This window comes from Oryctolagus cuniculus, chromosome 4, assembly GCF_051225735.1.
Source record: "Oryctolagus cuniculus isolate XC-2025 breed Fujian yellow rabbit chromosome 4, ASM5122573v1, whole genome shotgun sequence".
NCBI classification, from domain to species: domain Eukaryota; kingdom Metazoa; phylum Chordata; class Mammalia; order Lagomorpha; family Leporidae; genus Oryctolagus; species Oryctolagus cuniculus.
The window spans coordinates 169,989,821-170,016,073 of NC_142870.1; the positions used below are offsets into that span (position 1 = coordinate 169,989,821).

The 26,253-nt window shown below is 41.2% G+C and overlaps 1 protein-coding gene across 50 annotated transcripts in view; it reads right to left on the reverse strand.

Moving 5' to 3' along the window:
* The window catches only part of CLASP2 (cytoplasmic linker associated protein 2), a 207,835-nt gene that overhangs the window by 121,004 nt on the left and 60,578 nt on the right, over positions 1-26,253 (reverse strand). For 49 of the 50 annotated variants that reach the window (XM_051818589.3, XM_051818584.3, XM_089331273.1 and 46 more), the window contains one exon: positions 12,994-13,140. In XM_051818589.3, coding sequence (XP_051674549.1) covers positions 12,994-13,140 — 147 coding nt within the window. Of the gene's footprint in view, positions 1-12,993; positions 13,141-13,527; positions 13,719-26,253 lie in introns of those variants that run through there. The other variant, XM_070072916.2, reaches the window with a different exon arrangement.

Below are 26,253 nucleotides of genomic sequence, written 5' to 3' on the forward strand. Positions count from 1 at the left end.
TGAGTTCTGTCTTTTGAGTGGGGCCAGATATGTAAGAGAAGAGTTGGCGGGGCGGAGTGTAGACATTAAATGGCTTTTAAAAGTGCCACAGGAGCTGGCAACTGGCTCAGTGTCAGGCTGTTGCTGGGATGGCTGCCTCCCAGGCCAGAGTGCCTGGTTTCAGTGGGCTTCCAATTCAGCCTCCTGCCAAGGAGCACTCCAGGAGGTAGCAGCACCTGGACCCCTGCTCCTTGGGAGACCTATGGAGAGTTCAAGGCTACTGCTTTGGCCTGGCCCCCTACCAGCTGCTGTGGGCATTTGGGGAGTGCATCAGCCCATGGAAGATCTGTGTTTCTGCCTTTACAATAAGATAAAAACAGAAGTCCTACAGAAGCCACAAATACAAAAGGCTACAAACATCACGAAATGCTATCCTATGTCTATCTCAGATGTTATAATTTACTTAAAACTAAGATAATTACCGCAACAAAGTTTTAGGGTAAGGACAGACCAACTAACTAAATGTATAAAATGGGAAGTTGAAAAAAATTGACATACAAATACGTGATACGTGGCAGTATTGATGGGGAATATAGGAATTATTCCACAACAGTGTCGCCAAATTCAACAAAATGCTGAAACACAAAAAGGCATTAAAACTTATAGTAGGGCCGGCGCCGTGGCTCACTAGGCTAATCCTCAGCCTTGCGGTGCCGGCACACCGGGTTCTAGTCCCGGTCAGGGTGCCGGATTCTGTCCCGGTTGCCCCTCTTCCAGGCCAGCTCTCTGCTGTGGCCCGGGAGTGCAGTGGAAGATGGCCCAAATCCTTGGGCCCTGCACCCCATGGGAGACCAGGAGAAGCACCTGGCTCCTGCCATTGGATCAGCGCGGTGCGTTGGCCGCAGCGTGCGGGCGGCCATTGGAGGGTGAACCAACTGTAAAGGAAGACCTTTCTCTCTGTCTCTCTCTCTCACTGTCCATTCTGCCTGTCAAAAAATTAAAAAATAAATAAATAAATAAATAACTTATCGTAGACATTCTGATTCCTGTGAAAATGACAAGTATTGAAACTCAAATCAAATAAACACTCCAAAACCCAACAGAAATCAAAAAGAGCAAATGAAACCATCAATGGTCCATGCTTGCAGTATGAGGATACTTTAAAAAGTCTATGGAAAAATAGAATTAAAATAATTAAAATAGAATTAAAAGTTTACTTCGACGCAGTTTTTGAAATCCACAGTTTTTTCATAAATCACATTTTCTACCAAATTTTTTTTTTTTTTTTTTTTTGACAGGCAGAGTGGACAGTGAGAGAGAGAAACAGAGAGAAAGGTCTTCCTTTGCCGTTGGTTTACCACCCAATGGCTGCCGCAGCCAGCGCACTGTGGCCGGCGCACCGCGCTGATCCAATGGCAGGAGCCAGGTACTTCTCCTGGTCTCCCATGGGGTGCAGGGCCCAAGGACTTGGGCCATCCTCCACTGCACTCCCTGGCCACAGCAGAGAGCTGGCCTGGAAGAGGGGCAACTGGGACAGAATTCGGCGCCCTGACCAGGACTAGAACCCGGTGTGCCGGTGCCACAAGGTGGAGGATTAGCCTAGTGAGCCGCAGCGCCGGCCCTCCACCAAATTCTTGAAGGTCCTCCGTATGTAAGATTTCAAAAAAATTTTCCACCAAGATAAACTTATCTTTTAATTCTATTTGCCACAAACTTTTAAAATAACTTGCACATAGTTAAAAGACAAACAACACTTCAACCTTCAATAGACAAGTAAATGGGGGAATACAAACATCCCAAACCAGCAATGTCAACACAGAGGCTTTAATGGAGATAAAACAGAGGAAAATGTATGGAAGAAGATCATCCCCGAAGCTGTGCAACAAGGACATAAACAGGTTTCCCTCAAAACCAAACATAAGTAGACATACAAGAGAGAGGAACCCCTCTGAATCTTGGGGATAAAGAAAAAGAAGAAAAGAACACTACTGAAGCAAGACGTTGATTCAGAACCGGAAGTAGAAAGCCTTCCAAAATAGCATTTAGTAAGGAAGCTGCTTTTCACTCTACCAACAGAAGAGGGCATGCTTGAACCAAGAAACTAAGTTCTCAGTATGACTTGTTACCTGGTCCAGGAAAATCCAATACACCCTCATGAACACAATAAATAATCTAACATCTATACTGGGCTACAATAGGAAAACAACAAAGAATGAAAGGTTTTGTGGCTTATGAAAGTAAAGTAACACCCTCAAAAAAACAAAACCAAAAAACAAATCAAGAAAAAAAATTTTCAACAAAATACCCCAGCATGAATTCAATACAATTAAGCAGAAAATGTAGGTATGAAAAAACAGATAACTCATGCTTGTCAAAAATTCTGAATATATATAGAAGATATGAATAGACAGCTGGCTGAAGTCAGGATAGAATTTTATTAGAAAAAGAAAAAACATCTGAAAAATAAATACTAAATTATCAATTATGCATGACAGAATACATACACCCTGGTTTAAATGAGAAACTATAAAAATATTCTTAGGAATATAGAAACAAAGTACATACAGGTTAAGAATAAAGTGACAGAAAATAAAAGAGCTAAAGGAACAAGCTAAAGAAAGTCACAGAGAAATCAGACAGATTCAGAACATGGGACAATCTAAAGAGATACTTGGTTTACAGTCTTCAAAAAGTCAATGTCATGAAGATAAATAATGGTTACGGGATAGTTTTACAGATTACAGGACAGAATGTCCTTGCATATAATAATGGTGTTGTGGTTGTAATAGAGAATATTTTTAAGTCTTAGGGAGTGCATATTAAATATTTTTAAGTGAAATGTCATAATGTCCACAACTTACTATCCAGTAGTTGAGATTTAAAAAAAATATGCATAGGAATAAATCTATATAGATTAAATTCAAATATGGGAAATCACTGTTATAAATTTGGGTGATGAGTGTTTACTAATTATCAACTCAGATGTAGGCACAAAAATTTTCACAATGAGCATGGGAAATCACTCCTTTATAGCCAGAGTAGAAAAAAAGGAGAGAAACTCCAGAGAAGGATCAAAATATGAGGGGTAATATTTCAACGCAATAAAAGAACATTTTATTTCAGGTTTAACTAGTGATGCATAAAGAAGAAATAAAAATGGATATATCACCCCTTATTTTAAAAACCAAAAACTCCAGATGCAATGACCAAGCTAAATGTAAAACAATTTTTAGAACATGTGAGACTGTTTTTATAACCTTGGACCTGGACTGGAGTAGTCCTCCTTCTTCAAGACAGTAAATTTGGAGGTCTGAAAGAAAAGGACAGATTTTTTCCCCCCTCTCGCAACAAAAACTTTACAGTTTGACACAAAAATGCCACAAGGGAGAGACTGAGGAAATAGTTAAGTGCTTCAATAAAAGACCTAAGAAATTATGATAAGATGAAATAGCATATAATTAATAGAAGATATGTTAATTCCTATTATCAATGCATTTAGATTTTCCAAACCTCCCTAGAATATAAACTCCAGGAAGACAAAGTCTTTGTTTTTGTTCAATGACATTTCCCAGAGATTACAAAAGTTAACAGGATACTAAAAGTCTTTAGTAAATATTTGCTAGCTGTTAACCAAACGGATGGGTGGACAGAAGAATGTTAATTAAAAGGAAAAATAAAATCCCTCACCCATAAAAATGACAATAATTAATGAACCTGTATATTCAGTACAGGAGAAGGTAAACTGTCTTTATTAAAATTAAAAACATTTAATAACCCTCAAGTAAATGATCCCACTGAGAGGAATCGATTCTACACAACTGAAGAACTAGAATGCTAAAATATTAAGTACATGGAGATCTGTATTCTTTGTAACAGCATGAAGTTGCAACACCCTGAATGACAGTGATGGGGAAATAGTTTATTAAATCATATTGCATCAATAATGTGGAATACATGTGGGAGACCCAGATGGAGTTCCAGGCTCCTGACTCTGGCCTGGCCCAGCTGCAGCTGTTGTGGCCATTTGGGGAGTGAACCAGTGGATGGAAGATCTCTCTGTATCTCTCCCTCTCTCTCTATAGCTGTCTTTCAAATAAATAAATAAATCTTTTTTTTAAAGATTTTATGTATTTATTTGAAAGGTAGAGTACATAGAGGGAAGGAGAGAGAGAGGGTGGGGGGGGAGAGGGAGAGAGAGAGAGAGAGAGAGAGAGACAGATCTTCCATCTGTTTGTTTATTCCCCAAATGGCCACAGTGGCCAAAGCTGGACTGGTCTGAAGCCAGGAGTCAGAGGCTTCATCCAGGTCTCCCACATGGGGGCAGGGCCCAAGTACCTGGGCCACCCTCTGCTGCTTTCCCAGGCGCATCAGCAGGGAGCCGGATTGGAAGTAGAACAGTCCACCTTGAACTGGGGCCCATACGGTTTGCTGGCACCGCAGACGGCAGCTTTATACATTATGCCACGGTGCCGGCCCCAGTACAATAATTTTTTTTTCAATTTTTTTAGCATTTGTTTAAGGAATACAACTTCATGCATTTAATATATAGCAATAAATCTTAACAGACAAAAAAAACAAAAACAAACAAAAAAATGGGAATACAGTTGGATGGTTTGAATGTGTTCTCAAGTGTTCATGCTCTGGAAACTTCACATGCTCCTTAAATCCAATGGTGTAAAATTGTTCATCTGAGAGGCAGAGAGACAGAGAAAGCCTGTATGTGCTGGTTTATTCCCCCAGTGCCTGCAACAGCAGTGACAGGGACTCAACTACTTAAGTCATCACCCGCTGCCTCCCAAGGCACACATTAGTAGAAAGCAGGAATCTGGAGAAAAACAGGGACCTGAACCTAAGCACCCTGGTAGCAGATGCTGGCATCCTAGTCAGCCACAACCTAATGGCTGGGCCAAACACCCAACCCTCCAAACTCATGTGTTGATGGTATCTGGAGGTAGGGCCTCTGGGAGGAACGTAGGGATAGGGGAGTCATGAGGATGGGCTAACAGCTTGGAATAATGGCTTTATGAAGAGTAAGAGAAACCTGATCTCACTCTTACTACTGCCATGTGGTACATCTCACCGTGTCATGGTGCAGCAAGAAAGAAGGCCCTCACCAGCTGCCTGGCACCTGGGTAACAGGCTGCCCAGCCTCCAGAACTGCAAGAAATAAATCCCTATTCTTTACAAATTACCAGTCTCAGGTGTTCTGTTAACAGCAACAGAAAAAGGAGTAAGTATAGATATTGAAAGTATGCCACAGCTCCCATTCTTGAGCTGTGGAAAACGCCCAGGTGCAAAATGTTTGCTAGTCTGTTCAATGTTGGGGAAAGAAACCTAACATGATACCCACATAAACGAGCAAGGAACATGCATGGAAGGACACACATACAGTTTCACATTGGTTTATCTCAGGGTGATGGGATTAGAGACCAGGAACTAAATTTGTACTGTTTAACGATGAGCAGGACTTTCATAGTTTAAAAAAATCTCATTATGTCTTTCAATTCTTTTCATCAGTAAGAAACATAAAATCGTTTAAGACAAATGACAAGCTGGCCGGCGCCGCGGCTCAATAGACTAATCCTCCACCTAGTGGCGCCGGCACACCGGGTTCTAGTCCCAGTCGGGGCGCCGGATTCTGTCCCGGTTGCCCCTCTTCCAGGCCAGCTCTCTGCTGTGGCCTGGGAGTGCAGTGGAGGATGGCCCAAGTCCTTGGGCCCTGCACCCCATGGGAGATCAGGAGAAGCACCTGGCTCCTGCCTTCAGATCAGGGCGGTGCGCCGGCCGCAGCGCGCCAGCTGCGGCGGCCATTGGAGGGTGAACCAATGGCAAAAAGGAAGACCTTTCTCTCTGTCTCTCTCACTATCCACTCTGCCTGTCAAAACAAAAAACAAAAAACAAAAAAAACCACACAAATGACAAGTTAACAGAAAAAAAAAGTTTAAATTCACAACATGCCCAATATAGAAATAAAGATTATTACTCATTCAACTCTAATAGAACACTTGTAAAAAACACAAGCTTGGGATTGCAGTTATTATTACAAACTTCTACTTTGTATGAATCAAGTGAGTCTAGCAGTCTAATGGAAAATTTCTCATAAGTGGGATCTATGTTAATGATATTTCCCTCTTTCTGAGGCAAACCTTGAATCAATTTGTGTTCCAACATGAGACTTACAATTTTTCTTTTTTTTAAATTTGACAGGTAGAGTTGTAGACAGTGAGAGAGACAGTGAGAGAGAGAGACATTAAATGCATGAAGTTGTATTCCAATCCGAAGTCAGGAGCCAGGCGCCTCCTCTGGGTCTCCCATGTGGGTGCAGGGCCCAAAGCACTTGGGTCACCCTCCACTGCCCTCCCGGGCCACAGCAGAGAGCTAGACTGGAAGAGGAGCAACCAGGACTAGAACCGGGAGCCCATATGGGATGCTGGTGCCGCAGGCGGAAGATTAACCAAGTGAGCCATGGCGCCGGCCCACAATTTTTCTTTTTTCCCCCTTTTTAAAGATTATTTATTTGAAACGTAGAGATGGGGTGGGGGGGGAGAAAGGGATGGGGAGAAAGAGAGAAGGAGAGATCCTCCATCCACTGGTTCACTCCCCAAATGGCTGCAACAGCCAGAGCCAGGCCAATCCGAAGTCAGGAGCCAGAAGCCAGGGGCCCAAGCACTTGAGCCATCTTCTGCTGCCTTCCTAAGTACATCAGCAGACAGCTGGACCGGAAGTGGAGCAGCTGGGACTCAAACAAGCGCCCATAAGGGATGCCAGCACTGCAGATGGAGGCTTAATCTTCTATTCCAGAATGCCGGCCCCAAGACTGCACAATTTTCTAATACCTAAATTTTGATCTAAAGATATAGGCAAATCAAGTATGGGAGCACCAGAATGATAACAATAATTAACACTGGAGGCTGGTGCACGGTGTAGTGGGTAAAGCCACCGCCTGCAGTGCTGTCATCCCATATGGGCGCTGGTTCAAGACCCAGCTGCTTCACTTCCCATCCAGCCCTCTGCCATGGCCTGGGAAAGCAGTAGAAAATGGCCCAAGTCCTTGGGCCCCTGCCCCCACGTGGGAGACCCGGAGGAAGCTCCTGGCTCCTGACTTAGGATAAGCGCAGCTCTGACCACTGCAACCATCTGGGGAGTGAACAGGGGATGGAAAACCTCTCTCTCTATATATATACCTCTCACTGTCTGTAACTCTACCTCTCAAATAAAGAAATAAAAAATATTTAAAAGAGAGAAATTAAACAAATGTAATATGTCCTAAAGATGAGTTAAATACTACTGGATTTGAAACTATGTTAATTACCATATCATAAGAATTGAAAGTTAAAATTGTTTTAATGTAGTCTTTGCCAACAGAAAGAAAATACTCAGTCTACTTGAATGAAAACAAGAACACTTTGAGAATTGCTATATTTAACAATGTCAAAGATTGTAAACACACGTGTACTTCAGAAAGTCCATGGAGGGGTGGGCATTTGGCACCATGGTGAGAACACCCACATCCCATATCAGAGTGTCTGGTTTGAGTCCTGTCTCTGCTCCTAATTCCAGTTTCCTTCTGATGCACACTCTGAGATGGTGAAGAACCTGGGTCACTGCCACACACATTGGTATCTGAGTTCCCAGCTCCTGGCTTTGGCCTGGCCTAGACCTGGCTTTGCAGGCATCTAGGGAGTGAACCAGTAGATGAAAGAGCTCTCTCTGACTCTCTCTCTCTCTTTCAGTAACAACAACAGTCAAAAGTTAGTGGAAAAGCAGAATTCAAAGTTTGAGCTTATTTTCATGCAAAAAATCTTTTTTTCATAATACTATATATATATATATATATTTTGACAGGCAGAGTGGACAGTGAGAGAGAGAGACAGAGAGAAAGGTCTTCCTTTGCCGTTGGTTCACCCTCCAATGGCCGCCGGCGCGCCACGCTGATCCGATGGCAGGAGCCAGGTGCTTCTCCTGGTCTCCCATGGGGGTCAGGGCACTGCCCTCCCGGGCCACAGCAGAGAGCTGGCCTGGAAGAGGGGCAACCGGGACAGAATCCGGCGCCCCGACCGGGACTAGAACCCTGTGTGCCAGCGCCGCAAGGCGGAGGATTAGCCTAGTGAGTCGCGGTGCCGGCCCCATAATACAATATTGATGAGTAGTATGAAAAAGCTATTCATTGAGGCCAGCGCCGCAGCTCACTAGGCTAATCCTCCGCCTTGCGGTCCCGGTTGCTCCTCTTCCAGGCCAGCTCTCTGCTGTGGCCTGGGAGTGCAGTGGAGGATGGCCCAAGTGCTTGGGCCCTGCATGGGAGACCAGGAGGAAGCACCTGGCTCCTGGCTTCAGATCAGCACAGCATGCTGGCCGCAATGTGCTGGCTGTAGTGGCCATTTGGGGGTGAACCAACGGAAAAAGGAAGACCTTTCTCTCAGTCTCTCTCACTGTCTAACTCTGCTTGTCAAAAAAAATAAAAAGCTATTCACTGAGTTTTTAAAAAATTTTCAAAAACATAAGAGTAGGGACATTGTAATAGAGAATAAACTTCAAGAAGGTAAATTCTAAAAGAAAATACTAAACACCATTTTCACATATAATGTGAAAATTATAGGCTTATTTCCAAATATGTATTTTTGCTGGGAATCTTACTGGTTGGGGTTAAAAATTACTGATCTGGGGAGGCCAAACGTCGTGGTCATTAGATGCCAATTTCAGATTCCTTATTTATGAACAGAGATTCGTGTGTCAGCAGGACAACCAGGTCATTTTTGGGCTTTTAGGTGACCCTGGGCAAGTTACTAAACTTCTCCAAGCTATAGTTTTCTCATCATTAAAATCAGATTAGTAAAGGAGTTATACCAGGGTACTGCAAAAAATTTGTGGACAAGGAATTAAGTTAATTTTTTGATGCAAAAAAATCTGAAATCCGGCTTTTCAAAAAGTTTGTGAAAATGTGTTTTGTATGAAAACTATACATGGGTTTCAAAAAATTTTTTTGCACTGAAATAAACTTCTCTCTTAACTTCATTTCCCACAAATTTTTGAAGAACCCCATTTATGAGAATATGTGTAAGAACACTCAAGAACTTTTGAAAAAAAGTTACCTAGCATATTAAAGAGATAAAAGTATTTTAAACAATCAAATACCTTTAGTAACTGTATTCTAAACCATTAAGCCAAAAGCAAGCAACATGTGTTTATCGAAGTTCTTTTTATCAAATTACAAATGTCATTCAGGAACTGGACTACTGAAGAGAATTCATCTGATCACTATTCTAAATGGTAAAGCAAAAAGTAACACCCACATAATATGAATTTTTGCAGCAATAATAACATAAAGGCATAGACCTAGACCATAGTCCTGTTTTCAATTCTTTTTGGATTAAAGGCCACACAGTCATAATATGATGGGACTGGCCTCGCATATTAAGGCCAAAGTACAAAGCAAACTAATATCACTAAAGATTAAACACAGGTCTTATTAGCTTTCATTAATTGGATGGAATACTTTGCTAAAAATAGCATACATCTCTTAAATCTTCATATATATCTCTGAAAAGTAAATTCAAAACTTGAAAAAGAGATTCAGTTATTATTCTGATAGTCTTACCTGAAAAGAAATTTGTCAAACCTAGTGGGTTTGCATCACTATTGTAATATTATTATACAGCTCCACTTTTTTTTTTTTGACAGGCAGAGTGGACAGTGCGAGAGAGAGACAGAGAGAAAGGTCTTCCTTTGCTGTTGGTTCACCCTCCAATGGCCGCCGAGGCTGGCATGCTGCGCTGATCCAAAGGCAGGAGCCAGGTGCTTCCCCTGGTCTCCCCATGGGGTGCAGGGCCCAAGCACTTGGGCCATCCTCCACTGCACTCCCTGGCCACAGCAGAGAGCTGGCCTGGAAGAGGGGCAACCGGGACAGAATCCGGCACCCCGACCAAGACTAGAACCCGGTGTGCCAGCGCTGCAAGGCGGAGGATTAGCCTAGTGAGCCGTGGCGCCGGCCTGAGCTCCACTTTTATAAAGAGTAATCTTCACATATTTTAAAGTATCATATTAACAAATAACTGATTTTTCCTAGGTAAGTTACAAGGAGGTAGATTTTAAAGCAGTGTAAAAAAATGACTTAATTTATTCAGAATTGAAATGAGCTTATAACTTTTTAGGAAGACACTTTACCAAATGGAAATAACCTATAAAGTCATGCACCTTTTGGACTCTGCAAAATTCAGAAATTTATTCCAAAGCAATGATTGGAGATGTGTTGAGAGACATATTTTAAATGTATATTTATATATTATTTGTAATATAGTTATTATATTTATTTAGGAATAATAGATAACAAGTATAACATATATATAAGTGATGTCATAGTCCATAACAGAAGGTTCAGGTAAAATATTAACTGGAAAAAAGGTAAACAAAACTACATAATGAACAGTGTCAATTTTATGTTTCTCCCAAGAAAATAATCGTATGTGTAAAAGTGGTAATAAAAAGGATTATATGTAGATGCAATGATATCACAGATGAATTTTATTATAAATTTTAATCCCAAGCACATATTACTTTAATCAGATGCTGAATAATTATCTGTCAGGAATATTATGGAGGGACTCTATGACTCTGTAAGGTACCTCCCAACTCAAAGAGTCTACACTTCTGAGAAAACTTTCTACAACTAATTTAAAAGTCAATAGGCCTCTTGCCAAGACTAGGAGACCTAAAAGTAAATTTTCAAAGACTGACAGCTAAGAATAGCATCAATTTCAGAATAAATATCAATATTCATTGGCTAGTAGTTCTTTTCCTAGATAGAAAAAATGGGCAGTGAACCTAAGTGAGCTGGAGCAAGAAAAAAAATTGTAATTGCAAAAAATAAAAAGAGGAAAAAAAAAAGCAAGATCTTTCCTTCATTTTTATCCAAAAGTCTGCTCACTAAATGGATGACTGCAGTCATGACAGCCACCTAACATTTTTGTACCTGGTAGGACTACAGCTATTGGGATTTGGGTGGCAGTGTTGAGAGGGACGTTAAGAGGCCTCTCATTTTATTTGCTTATTTTTCTTAAAAAAAAAAAAAAATTATTTATTTACTTGAAAGGAAGAGCAACAGAGGGAGAGAAAGAGTTTGAGAGTCAGAGAGCAACCTTCCATATACTCCCCAAATGCCCACAACAACCAGAGCTGGGCTAGGCCGAAGCCAGGAGCCAGGAACTCCATCCCAGTCTTCTAAATGGAAAGCAGGAACCCAAGTACTTGGGTGACCATCCACTGTCTCTTGGGCAGATTAACAAGAAGCTGGATCAGAAGCTGAATAGCCAGGACTTGAACTGGCACTATGATATGGGATGCAGGCATCCCACAGGGCAGCTTAAGCCACTAAGCCACAACCTCCACCCAGTCTCTCCTTTTTAAAAAAGAGTATCTGATTTTATTAATTTGGTTAATATTAGTATTAAATGACTTGTGATAGGTATACTATGATCTCAATTTTCAACTAAGCAAATCATGAAAAAATAGCTAATCATAAATTCTGATCAGGTTTACAAATTTTTTAAAAATCATCACCATGTATTTAAAATATTTACATCTTAAGTGAAATAAGAGTTTCACAAAATTGTAATACAGACTGGAATTCTATAATTCAAAATCAAGAGAAAATATTTTCCTTGTAATGACTGAAGACAGTCATTTATTACAAAAGAAACCAAAGAATGGTATTTTTAATAGAGATAGACAAAAAAGCATGATAGAAAACATCATGTATTAAGCTATCCTAACTAACATATGGATAAGAACACAATCCTATAATTATAAAACAAAAAGAAAATAATTAAAATTCTAAAGTGTAAACTATTCAAAACATCTAGAGAAGTAAAACATTTTAATTTTACTTATGTGTACTTATTTATATACATGGATGTGTGTATATGTCACAGTATATATATATTATATCATTTTTCTTGCTATTTACATAATACACAGCAGTGTTAAAGGTAGTTAAAATAAAGTACTTATGATAGTTTTCCTATTTTTAGAATACTATATGACTTGGGAAAATGTGGGGTTGTATAGAAAGATCAAGGGAACACAGTTTCTTACAGAACCTGGTCAAGACATACAGCTCACTTTTCTGTCCTTGTTTTTCATAAAAGTACTATAGACAAAAATAGAAAACGCAAAAATCCTCAAGACCATGATTCTCTCACCACATATGGTAAACAAGGAAAGATCTATTTTCCCCAAATATCATAACTAAAACACAAATTATTTTTAAGAAAAAAGGAAAGAGATTACTGACTTTTTAGCATTAAATACTTATCATTATTATTATAGGTTTTTTTCCTACCAGAAAGATTCAACAGAAACACCAGAAATGTACTAATGGCTTTCTAATTAGCATATGAAGAAATATCCATTAAAAATTTTAAAGATAAGCAATATGCTACAAATAGTTCTAATATGATCAAAGAATATACTGTCTTATTATGTAAAGGCTGCTTTTTCTTGATTTCATATTTATTATTCTCTAACATATAAACCATTTTTGAGGCAATTTTACTTGACCACCACCCATTTCCTATTGTGACAAATGATTCAAGACCTTGTATCTTTCATCATTTTTTTAAACACTGGGATATTTCACATTTAACTACCTAGAGGAATATGTAAATACATTACAGAATTCAACATTTCATAGCTGTAACAGTTGTATCACCTGAAAATTGAAAGCCAAATTCTGAAAAATCTATCTTAAAAAAAAAAAAACCAAACCATGAAAAACTCAAATCCTTCCCTTTAAAAATGGTATCTGAAAAGTCAATACTCCCAAGAAAACACTGATTCTGACACGTTGTTTCAGAACACACTGACCCCAACATGTCGAGCGCTTCAGGAAGGCAGCTTAGTCTCCGCGTGTTGCAACAGCCTCCCCAGATCTGCAATCCTGCTGCAGTCATGAATAAACATAGTCCTCCCATCTCAGGGGCATGCAGCAGGCACATCCCTTCTGAAATGGTTTTACATTACCTCCAGCCTTGGGGCCACCTGCTGAACCAGGTTTCCTCGCACTGTTGACGGGATTTCCGGACGTTTTAGGTGCAGGAACCTTGAAGGCTGAGGCAGCTGACGAGGGCCTATTTCCATCCACGGATTCTTCATCATCAAAGCTTTTATCTGTACCAAGCATTAGAAGAGTGTATTTAGGAGAACTAAGCTTTGCTGCATTTTTTGTTAAGATTCAGAAATTGTATAAAGCCATATAAAAATCATTACTTTAGTAAGAGACATAATACAAAATAAAAGTCCTTTGAATAAGTATTTATGTATTGGCTAACATTACACAGCCCTCTAATTTAAAATCAAAATTCAGTATTATCATATTTCCTACATATATATATATATATATCTAACAAAGCACCAAACCAAGCATATTAACTGTAGGGTAATAAAAGCATTTTTCATTTTCTTGCCACTCATTCAAGCATCTTCCACCAGCTCCTCCCATAGTGCATCTTCCAACACGCCCTGTCTTATTCCTTCTACCCAGATTCTGCAACTTACAATCACAGATCCGCTTGCAGATCAGCCGCCTCATTCCTCTGAAAGCTCTTAATTTCCCTCACCTAGGATGCTCCCAATGGTTCACATGGCCAAACACTGTAAATTCGATACTAATCAAAGATTCTATCAAAAACAGACAGAAACAACCACAGAACCACCACTGAGGTTTGTGCCGGCATTTTTCTTTCTCCTCCCTGCCCTAGGTGCTGTAACAGCCAATCAGCAGCAAGGTGACATCATCCTATGGCAGCTACTGCTAGATGAAAGGTAAAAATTCTCCATGCATCTAAAACATGCTCTATGCAACGCCAATCCTTATTCTCTATCAAAATCTTAAAGGTACTCAATACTAAAGGTTTGTAAATCTAAATTTGCTTTCTCTTATTTAAGTCACATGAAGCTTTCTAAGATTAGGAAATAAGGTTTTATACAATATTCATTCTGTTGGGCTGCTCATTACTGCATCAGTAAAGCATGGGCTATCACGGTGCTCATTACAGCATGTAATTAACTCCAGAATCTCACGATGTGATGCTTATTTAGACCACGGACACCAGACTCAACAATTTGTTCTCATAAGTGAGAACAAATGTAATATTCTACAAGGATCCTTTTAGAATGTGAATGAACACACTAGTATTATCCACGTATATGCCAACGAAACACTACCCAACCCCCTCCAAAAAAATCCCACAAGGAATATGCAGTTTACTCTTTGAGAAGATGGTTTTCTCTAGGACCCTGCACAAACCAAGCACGACAAACAAGATGGGCGAGGCAAAGCAGCCGCTGTACCACAGGCTTCACATCAACATACCAGACTCTCCTCTCAGTCTACTGCCTCACCTACACAAACACCCAATCACCTGGAATGAAATCAGCCCTAAAAAGGGATGGCGCAACTCCTGAATACATTTTAAAGAGAATACACCAAACTAGTTCTAAGACTTATTTATTGGGGAAAAAAGATAATCAAATAGACAGTAATACAAAGCCATATTCTATTTCAGATAGTGTTTTTCTCAAATAACACGACTTGTAGAGAAAAAGGATCTTGTAGTTTAAAAAAATTTTAATCGTAACACTGTTAGGGAGCAATTTGGGATGAACAGGATTAAGACCTACGCTTTATATGATTGTTCTATTTACACTAATTCCAAGTAAATTTTCATCACTCCATGTAAAAACATGCAGTCAACAGAGGCACAGTAGACACACAAATCTACAGAAAGTTAGACACTCAAACACAGACCAGCCAGAAGTTCCCATGGCAACACTGCTCTGTTCCTATACAGACAAGAACTGAAAAGAGTAAGTGTCCTTACCATTTAAGAAAAATTAACTCTTAAACAACCTCAAACTACAAGGAAATTAATTTTTAATGCTTTTGCAAAACAGAGCAGAGATAAATATACAAATCATTAAGTAGGCACACTTCAATGAATTTTCACAAAACAAACACATCAGTATCCAGATCAATAAATAACTATCTATACCCTACAGGCACCCTCTGAAAGTCACTGTTTCTTACTAAAGCTAACTAGTTTTGAGTTCTAACACCAGAAATGATTTGCTCATTTTTCAACTTTATATAAAAGTAACCATACAATATGTACTCTGGGATCTAGATCTTTTCACTTGATGTTGGGAGACAACGTTTGGGAACACTCATTCATTTTCATTGTTTATAGTTTTCTAAGCATCTGAATGCATCACAATTTATTAACAGCTATCCCATTGTTGATTAGGCATTTGGACTTATTGCCACTTTGCTCCTCAGAAGTGAACAAAATAAAACAGGACTAGGAATTCTAGCATTATTGGGTTAGTAGTAAATGCAGTACAGGCTGAGTTATCAATAAATTCAAAGTACAGGGGCCAGTGCTGTGGTATAGGGGGTAAAGCCACCACCTGCAGTGCCAGCATTCCCATATGGGCGCCAGTTCGAGTACTGGCTGCTCCACTTCCAATCCAGCTCTCTGCTATGGTCTGGGAAAGACAGAAGATGGCCCAGGTCCTTGGGCCCCTGCACCCACGTGGGAGACCTGGAGGAGGCTCCTGGCTCTGGACTGGCACAGCTCTGGCGGTTGCGGCCAACTGGGGAGTGAACCACCGGATGGAAGACCTCTCTCTCTCTCTCTCCCTCTCTCTCTGTATAACTTTCAAATAAATAAATAAATTTTTAAAAAACAAAGTACAGAATTCTGAAAAGATGTATAATTTTGGATTTTTGGGTGAGGGATACTCAACAGGCGAAAGTCTATGCAAATATCCTTAAATCTGAAATACTTTCAGTTCTAAAAATTTTAGTTCAGGGATATTCAACATATAAGTTATTTTACAATATAATAATTCAAAGATGCACACTGTAATATCTCGAAAAAATGACCAACATGTGGTCCCCAGACTAGCAGCTGAGCATCACCTGCAATTTGCTAAATATATAAAGTCTAGGGTTCCACCCAAACCTAATGAACCAAAACTTTTCAAGATGCAATCCAGTTGGGTTGGCATTGTGGCGTAGCAGAGAAAGCTGCTACCTGCAATGCTGGCATCCCATATGGGTGCTGGTTCATGTCCTGGCTGCTCCACTTCTGATTCAGCCACCTGCCTACGGCCCAGAAAAAGCAGCAGAAGATAGCCCCAAGTGTTTGGGCCCTTACCACCCAACTAGGCTAGGGTTGGCAAACATTTTTCATAAAGTGCAGTAAGTGTACAGTAGGCTTTGTCAACTATATACATATGGTCTTTCTGTGCAACTACTCAATTAGGACACTGTAGCATAACACTTCAGCAAAGATACATGATTGTGAAAAAATGGGTGTGACTATTTCAATAAAATTTTATATACAAAACAGGAGAGCAGCTGGATATGGTCTACAAGCAACAGTTTGCCAGTTTCTGCTCTGGGGTAACCATTAAAGAGCGAGCAAATGTGGGATGGGCATTTGGTGCAGTTGTTAAGCCACCACACTTGAGACACCTGCGTTTCATATTAGAGTGCCTGGGTTTGTGTCCAAGCTCCATTCTCCATTCTAGCTTCCTGGTGATGTGCACCCTGGGAGGCGGCAGGTAGAGATGGAGAGTAGTTGGGTGCCTACCACTCACACGGGAGACCCAGAATGAGTTCCAGGTTCCTTGCTTCAGCCTGGGCCCAGCCTTGGCTGTTGTGGGCACTTGGGGAGCGAACCAGTAGGTGGGAGATTTCTATCTCTGTGCCTTTCAAATAAATACATACATTCATATATAAAAGAAAAGAGTAAATGTACACATAAATAAATTGGTAGAAAAATAAAAAGAAGCAGTAACCTAAGGAGGATACAAGTGGATAAAATAGAAAATAAAAATAAAATGGGGAAATATAAAAAGGCAAATATATAACATCTTAAATGTAAATGAAGTAAGCAGTTCAAGTAAAAGATCAAAAATGATTTTTTTAAAAAAATTTATTTGAAAGGCAGTTACCAGAGAGAGAGAGAGAGGGAGAGACAGAGAGAGAGGTCTTCCGTCCACTGGTTCACTCCCTAAATGGCCTCAACAGCCAGGACTGAGCCAGGCCAAAGCCAGAAACCTGGAACTCCATTTGAGTCTCCCATGTGGGTCCAAGGTCCCAAAGATGTGAGGCATCTTCCACTGCTTTCCCAGGCACATCAACAGAGGCTGCATAGGAAGTGGCACAGCTGCAACTTGAACTGGCACCGTAAGTGATTCTGACATTGCAAGCAGACAGTGGCCTAATCCACTGTGCCATAACACCGGCCCCATGAATGAATCTTTTTTAAATAAAGTGCTTATATGGAAAATCAAAAAGCTTCTTAAATGAGACACATACATAGTTACATAACAGTTAAAAGTAAGATAATAAAAAAAAAAAAACATAGTGAACACCAACCAAAAGGAGGTTGTTGTAGCTGTATTAATTTCAAACAAAGCAGCTGGAAAAAGCATTACAAGAAACAAAGAAATTTAACAGGGACAAAAGGGTCAACCAACAGGGAAAAAATCAGAACCCTAAATAGATATGTATCCAGTAACACAGCTTTAAGTACAGAAAATAAAAGTTGAAGAACCAAAAGGAAAAATAAATCCACAAACATTGGAAGAAGTAAAAATTTTTTTAAAGATTTTATTTATTTATTTGAAAGGTAGAGTTACAGACAGTGAGAGGGAAAGAGAGAGAGGTCTTCCCTTCGTTGGTTCACTCCCCAAATGGCTGCAATGGCCAGAACTGCACCAATCCGAAGCCAGGAGCCAGGAGTCAGGGAGCCTCTTCCCGGTCTCCCATGTGGGTGCAAGGGCCCAAGCACTTGGGCCATCCTCCACTGCCTTCCCAGGCCACAGCAAAGAGCTGGACTGGAAGAGGAGCAGCCAGGACAAGATCTGGTGCCCACATGGGATGCCTACACCGCAGGTGGAGGACCAACCCGCTGTGCCATGGCACCGGCTCCAAGGAGGAAGTAAATTTTTATACATTTCAAAATAGATTATCTTATTGGCCATAATATAAAATAACTCATAAAAATTATCAACCATCATAAGGCCTAAAATTAAAATTTTGTTTTGGAACTGTATAGAGGTTATAAGTATTTGGGGATTAAAATTTTTTCTTAATAATTATTAAATATCAGAACAAAACTCTACTATTAGCTATCGCTTCCTAAAGTAATAGACACTGATTTTTTCCCCCCAAATTCTGATGCTATAGGGGACTTGCTTTCTAGAGCTGATGCATGTTCTTTACTCGAAGGTGTTTTTGTCAATCTGAAAGGCAGATAGAGATCTATCCACCAGTTCACTCCTCCAATACCCCCAACAGTGGGGATGACTCAGGCCAAAGACAAGATCTGGAAACACAAAAGGTAGCAGGAACCCCTCAATGGCCGCTGCGGCCGGTGCACCGTGCTGATCCAAAGGCAGGAGCCAGGTGCTTCTCCTGGTCTCTCATGGGGTGCAGGGCCCAAGCACTTGGGCCATCCTCCACTGCACTCCCTGGCCACAGCAGAGAGCTGGCCTGGAAGAGGGGCAACCGGGACAGAATCCAGCACCCCGACCGGGACTAGAACCCGGTATGCCGGCACCGTTAGGTGGAGGATTACCCCATTGAGCCGCTGCGCCAGCCAGCAATAGATACTTGATAAGACTGTAAGAAATATAAAAACAGAATCAATATGTTGGAACTTCTATTCTGAAGGGTTTTTTGGAGCAAAGAGAACAGAATTCAAAATTCAGACAAGATAGCACAGTCTGACAGGAGACCCTTTCTATCCAAGAGCTGGTATATCTAACAAACGCCCGAGGCTAAAGTGACCCGTAAGCCAGCCCTTATCCTCCTACTGTCTATTCTTTTCTTTTCTTTTTTCTTTTTTTTTGACAGGCAGAGTGGACAGTGAGAGAGAGAGACAGAGAGAAAGGTTTTCCTTTGCCGTCGGTTCACCTTCCAATGGCCGCCGCGGCCGGCGCGCTGTGGCCGGCTCACCGCGCTGATCCGATGGCAGGAGCCAGGTACTTCTCCTGGTCTCCCATGGGGTGCAGGGTGTCTATTCTTTTCTAACTTTTCTCCAAAATGGGCAAAAGGGAAGTGAATCAAATGGAGTGCAAGGGCAGCACACTGAAGATCTTAAACTACAGGCTCAGACTGATAATATTTCTAATCAACAGAGAAAGCAAATATAAAATTTCCTGGAAGGTCTCCGGCCTCAAATCAAGTAAGCCCCAGAGATAATTGTATAACGTCATCAGATACAGCCTGAAACAAGACACCACAATAAGAACAAATAGAAACAGACAACAGCAACAGCTCCAATTAAAATCGGTCCAATTTCAGTATATGTGCTGCTGAAGTGCACACAGCTCCACTTAAAATCATGGGGTTACCAGGCATGTACTATAAAGCATCTATGATTGTTTACTAGGCAAGCTTGAAAATAATTTGGGGGGGGATCAAGAAATTATGAAAAATGACAAACTTTTAAAATCACCAAAAGAATTTCTACAAATGAAAATATAGTAGTTGAGGGGCTGGTGTTGCAGCACAGTGGCTAAAGCCACCACCTGCAATGCCAGCATCCCATACGGGTGATGGTTTGTATCCCAGCTGCTCCAGTTCCTATACAGCTCTCTGCTAAGGGCCTGGGAAAAGCAGCGGAAGATGGTCCAACAGCTTGGTCCCCTGTACCCTCATGGGAGACCTGGAAGACACTCCTGGTTCCTGGCTTTGGCCTGGCCCAACATTGACCATTGTGACCAACTGGGGAGGGAACTAGCAAATGGAATATCTCTCTGTGTCTCTCCTTTTCTCTTTACAACTCTGACTTCCAAATAAATAAATCTTAAATATATGTATTTAATATATACAACATACATTAAATAAATATTATATATATATATGTTAAATTTAAATTCAGTGGGCAGGCCTGATAGCAGATTAGACACAGTTCAAGGGATCTCCAGTGTGAATTGGAAGATAAATAAGAAGACATCATGCAGGATATATAGTAGATGCTATAATATTTACTAAACAAACAAAACAAAGACTAAACATAAAAAGGAAACTAAGTTAAGATTATGTTGACACTTCTGTTCTTACTCTAATGTTTTAAAAAGAGGGTACTATGGTTGGATGCAGATGTTGCAACAAAATAAGTATATTCAAATATATCAGAAGAGGGGCCAGGCATTTGGTCTAAAGTTAAAAACACTGGTTAGGACTCTGCATCCCACAGGGAGGTATCCGAGTTCTATCCCTAGGTCCAGCTCTTGATTCATCCCTCCTGCTAATGCAGACCCTGTAACCTTACAGGCATGTGGGGAGTGAACCAGTGGTTGGCAACATGTTCTCCATCTCTGTCTTTGTCTCCCTTCTGTAGGTTTCCCCTCCCCCCTTTCTATGTCTCTCAAATAAGTACATAATTTCTTTAAGGGTATTAGAGGAGAGAAATTAATAAATCAGTAGGCTGTGGTAGAGATGGAAATGGAGGAGGCAGAGGCACAGGCAGAGATGGAGAAGAGAAGACGGAAAAGGAAGAGGAGCTGGAGAAGATCAAAAGGAAGAGATGTAAGTAGGGGAGGGAGAGAGGCCAACAGTGCAGGAAGGAACGGAAGAGATGTAAGTAGGGGAGGGAGAGAGGCCAACAGTTAAGGAAGGAACGGAAGAGATGTAAGTAGGGGAGGGAGAGAGGCCAACAGTGCAGGAAGGAACGGAAGAGATGTAAGTAGGGGAGGGAGAGAGGCCAACAGTGGAGGAAGGAACGGAAGAGATGTAAGTAGGGGAGGGAGAGAGGCCAACAGTGCAGGAAGGAACGGAAGAGATGTAAGTAGGGGAGGGAGAGAGGCCAACAGTTAAGGAAGGAACGGAAGAGATGTAAGTAGGGGAGGGAGAGAGGCCAACAGTGCAGGAAGGAACGGAAGAGATGTAAGTAGGGGAGGGAGAGAGGCCAACAGTGGAGGAAGGAACGGAAGAGATGTAAGTAGGGGAGGGAGAGAGGCCAACAGTGCAGGAAGGAACGGAAGAGATGTAAGTAGGGGAGGGAGAGAGGCCAACAGTTAAGGAAGGAACGGAAGAGATGTAAGTAGGGGAGGGAGAGAGGCCAACAGTGCAGGAAGGAACGGAAGAGATGTAAGTAGGGGAGGGAGAGAGGCCAACAGTGGAGGAAGGAACGGAAGAGATGTAAGTAGGGGAGGGAGAGAGGCCAACAGTGCAGGAAGGAACGGAAGAGATGTAAGTAGGGGAGGGAGAGAGGCCAACAGTGCAGGAAGGAACGGAAGAGGAGGAGACCGGGGAGAAAGGGCCTGGGAGAAGAAGATGGGGAGAAAAAAGGGCAAACAGGATAAAGTTTACCTTTTGCTGCCTTCAAATAACACTTGGAAACTGTCCTCAGCAAACACTGAGATACTACATACCCACAATATCATATCTGCATACCAAAAAGTCAAAAGCTATGAAAACCCAGCTTTTGTCTTGTCTTTTAAATTCATTTGATAGCAAAATCTGAACTGATTTGAACTCAATTTATAGCAAAACAATCATGTGAATTAACATGGGGCTATTTATTTACATTTAGCTACAGAAATATTAATATGCTTGACTGTAGAGTGCTGCCCCAGGCCCAGTAGGAACTGTTATGTAGTATCAGGAACATGACCATATTACTTTTCTAAAACCTGATACATTCTGAATTCCAAAACACAACTGACCTAGAAGGCTTCAGATAAGGATTTGTGAATTTATGTCACTGCAACCAAGCTCCATCCCTTTTTCAACTCTTTCCTATTGCAACAAGGCCACATATTCAAGTGGCTTTTTAAATTTTCCACTTCATTTTTATAGTGTATATATTCCAAAACCTGAAACTTCTGCTTCAAAAGTTCATATAAAAGATGAAAATGTGTTCTATCTTACATGGCAAACAAAAGAACAAGCCAAAACTTTACACCATGTCTCACAGGAAAGGATTCATTTTATGTGAATTTTCTTCAGTGAAGTAACAAGATCAGTAAGAACCCCAAACACCATGCTTTTTCATGCATAAAATATACTCCATTTGCAATTAAGTAGTTTCTGATACCAAAGTTCCCCTTTTCACTTGGAAGCTATATCCTTCCTTATTCTCCTAAAAACAAAGCACAAGAGGACTCTGGGTCTCTGAGCTGGTTCCTGCTCTGTCCGAATTCTCCCACAGCTCTCCTGTGACCTCGCAGACCCCCTGGGTCAGGCTCTTCTGCTGACTGTCCCTCCTCTACCCAAGCATGTTGATCAGCCTCCTTCTCTCCGTTTCTAAATGGCCTCACCCATTCTTTTCTTTAAAAAAAAAAAGATTTTATTTATTTATTTGAGAGGTAGAGTTACAGAGAGTGACAGGAAGAGACAGAGAGATCCTCTGTCCATTGGTTCACTCCCCAAATGGCCACAATGGCCGGAGCTGAGCCGATCCAAAGCTAGGAGCCTCTTCTGGTCTCCCATGCGGGTGCAGGGGCCCAAGGACTTGAGCCATCTTCTACTGCTTTCCCAGGCCATAGCAGAGAGCTGGACTGGAAGAGGAGCACCGGACTAGACCAGCGCCCATATGGGATACTGACCACAGGAGGAGGATTAACCTACTGCACCACAGCGCCGGCCCCTGCCTCATCCATTCTTGACAGTTTTGCATATCTCTTTACACTGACAATTCTTAAATGTTCATCTCTGAGTTCTAAACCTATGTATCCAACTGCTCACTGGACATCTACGCATTGGGGATGTCAATTTTCAGGAAACAGAGGATATAGGGACCAATGGGGTGGGGGAGGACCATGCAATCAACAAAATCTAATATGTGAGAAAGCTTTATTTTATTTTATTTGAAAGGCGGAGTTAGAGAGAGAGAGGAAGACTGATGGAAAGAGAGAGAGAGAGAGATCCTCCATTCCCTGGTCCACTGCCCGAATGGCTGCAAGGCTGGGGCCAGGCCAGGTTAAAGGCGGGAGCCTGGAACTCCATTTAGGTCTCCCGCATGAGTGCAGGGACCCAAGCACTTGGGCCATCTTCCGCTGTTTTCCAGGCACATGTACAAGGCGCTAGATTGGAAGCGGAGCAGCGAGGACATGAACTGGCACTCATAGGGGATACCAGTGTCCCAGGCGGTGGCTTAAACCTGCTTCGCCACAATACTGGCCCCCGTAAGAAAACTTTACTTAACAGATTTTTTTTTTTCAACAAATAAATGACAAGAGGGAAAAAAAGGAGATCAATACTATGGATGAATACAGCAATCAGACATATATCAACGAATTGCAATTCAAAGTGTAAATATATTTACAAAACAACTGAGGAGATTCTGAACACTATTTAACACTAAGGGTTAATTTTGTTTTAGCTGTGACAAGGTATTGTGATTGTCTTTTAAAAAGACATTTATGTATATGTGTAAGTGCATGTCCAAACACATACACACGCACACTCCTTCCCTTGCAGTCCAGTAGGAAAGTTGGACTGGAGGAAGAAGGGGTAGGAATATAGATGGATAAAGATTTGCTGTGTATTGATACTTTCTTGAAGCTGAGTATGTTTAAAATGTTTTGTTAAAAACACAGTACTCTGAATCATTTTACTCCCTTGCTTTTCCCTGCAGTGGAGTTCTCCTTTATACATAAGGGCCAAGAAAATGAGGTGGGCCAGAGAATTTGTGAAGACAGCATCTACAGGATCAACAACAAATTCTTTTTCAAAATGCAAATAGAAAGGATGAAAGGCAACTGAAGAATGACATCACAGCAAAGCTGCAACTTAGAATTCTCAGAAGCTGACTGGAAGAGCAGAGACCTCATCTACCTTGCAGAATGACAGAAGAGACAATAAAAGCCAAGTCTACCAGAATACAGAATAAAAGACAAACATATAAAACTTGAGAAGGAAGACAAAATACAAGACATAATGGATCAACCCAGAAGGCTCAATATTTAACAACAATTCTATAAGGAGAGATCAAAGCTAATAAAGAGGAGAAACAGATCAAAATAAACATTTCTCTAGAGCTAAAGAAAATGGTAAGCTTTCAAAAATAAAAGAATCAATGAAAAAAAATTAAGTCTTCAATGAAAACTAAAATGAAAAATTTCTGTAAAATTATTAGAAATTGAAAATAAGATGCATAAATGTTAGAATTCATGATAAGATCTTTTGTATAGGCCGGTGCCATGGCTCACTTGGCTAATCCTCTGTCTGCAGCGCCAGCATCCCATATGGGTGCTGGGTTCTAGTCCCGGCTGCTCCTCTTCCAGTCCAGCTCTCTGCTGTGGCCCGGGAGGGCAGTGGAGGATGGCCCAGGTGCTTGGGCGCCTGTACCTGCGTGGGAGACCAGGAAGAAGCTCCTGGCTCCTGGCTCCGGATTGGCGCAGCGTGCCGGCCACAGCGGCCATTTGGGGGGTAAACCAACGGAAGGAAGACCTTTCTCTCTCTCTCTCTCTCTCTCTCTCACTAACTCTGTCAAATAAAAATAAATAAATAAGATCTTTTGTGTTTTAGCGGCAGTTAATTCTAAATAATTATTTTATTTACAAAAATAAGTACATTCCATACTAAGATTAATATAAGCCAAGAAATTTGATAAAATATCTTGTCAAAGATAGACATAACTGATTAGTTAAAAATACATTTGAAGACTTTTATCCTCTTCTTTAAAAAAGTCTTTCAAAAAAAATCCAAACCTTCAATTACTTCAATGAAGTTATGGGACAATCACATGGTTATCATGGTATATAACATGTCATGATAACCTAACATCCAACTAAGTAATAAATGAGGCTCATGATAAGGTTCATGTAAAACCTTTGCAAAACATCATCTCTGGCACTTAAATTTTCAAGACAGCTACAGGTTGATCCTAACACATGTTAATGACATGAACTGTATTAATCCACGTGTACAAAGGAAAAGATGTAAACCTTCTCTTGAAGATTCACATTCATTAACAACATTAGGTTGGAGGGTATGTTGTTACTGATGCCCAGCACCTTGCCCCAGAGGAATAAATGAGGCTGTTTCAAGAAGGCTACTGTTTACTTAAAGGTACAGCACTGAGAGACCGGATACCTTTAACACAGAACTAACCCACAGGACGGCACTCTAGGGCCTTTGACGGCAACAGCAGGGGGCTACTACAAGGCTGCTTTATTTTAGTCACTGGCTATTTCCAATCTGAAGTGTTGACTACTTACTATCTATTTTGTTGTCAGTACCCAATCTTTTTGTCTTTTTTAATTCTCTTTTTCTTCTTATAAACTCTTTCTTTCCTATTATTACTCCTACAAGAAAAGGTTGGCCTTTCCGCTGCTGGGTTACCCTCTTTCAGTGATTTAAATGACCAAATGTGAGTGTATCACAACGAATATTCACAAATGTGGAAGTAAGATCTACTGAGCATTGTTTTTCTTTGCTGTTACTCCATACCTCCTGTGATGTTCAGATACAGAAACTAAAAATATACTCTACTCTTCCTCTACTTTTCTGTCTTTGAGCTGGCCATAAAAAAAATTCTCTGACCTCCCTTGCCTGATAATAACCAAGAACTCCACCTGAGGAGTCTTGCCCCGCATCTGGAGGAAAGAATGCTGCACAGAGAGGCCAAGAGGAATCCAAACATGCAGGCCTGCTGGACTCCCTATTCTGGCACGACATCATACTGTCTTTGTCCAGTCACATCTCCACGTGGCCATCCATGGTCATGTCCATGCCATGAAGTCTCCATAAAAAAATCCAAACTACAGGGTTTGCAGCACTTACAGAAGCTGAGCACACTGAAACGCTCCTGGAGGGCAGTGCACTTAGAAAGGGCATGGAAGCACCACTTCCCTTCTCCCATCCCTCACCCTATGTACCTCTTCACTTACATGTGTCGTAATGTACTTTATCATAAACCAGTAAACATAAGCATCTCCCTGTGTTCTGTGAGGCGCTCGGGCAAATCAATCAAACCTGTGTTATGGGAATCCCAACTTACAGAAGCACAAGTAAAACAACCTGGGATTTGTGACTGGCATCTAAAGTAGAGGGGCATTCTTGAGGATTAGCCTTCAACGTGTAAAATGGAATTTAGGGTCAGCACTGTGGCGCAGGGAGTTAAAGCCCCAGTCTGCAATGCCGGAATCCCATATGGATGCCGGTTCAAGTCCTGGCTGCTCTTCTTCCAATTCAGCTCTCTGCTATGGCCTGGAAAGCAGTAGAAGACAGCCCAACTGCTTGGGCCCCTGCAC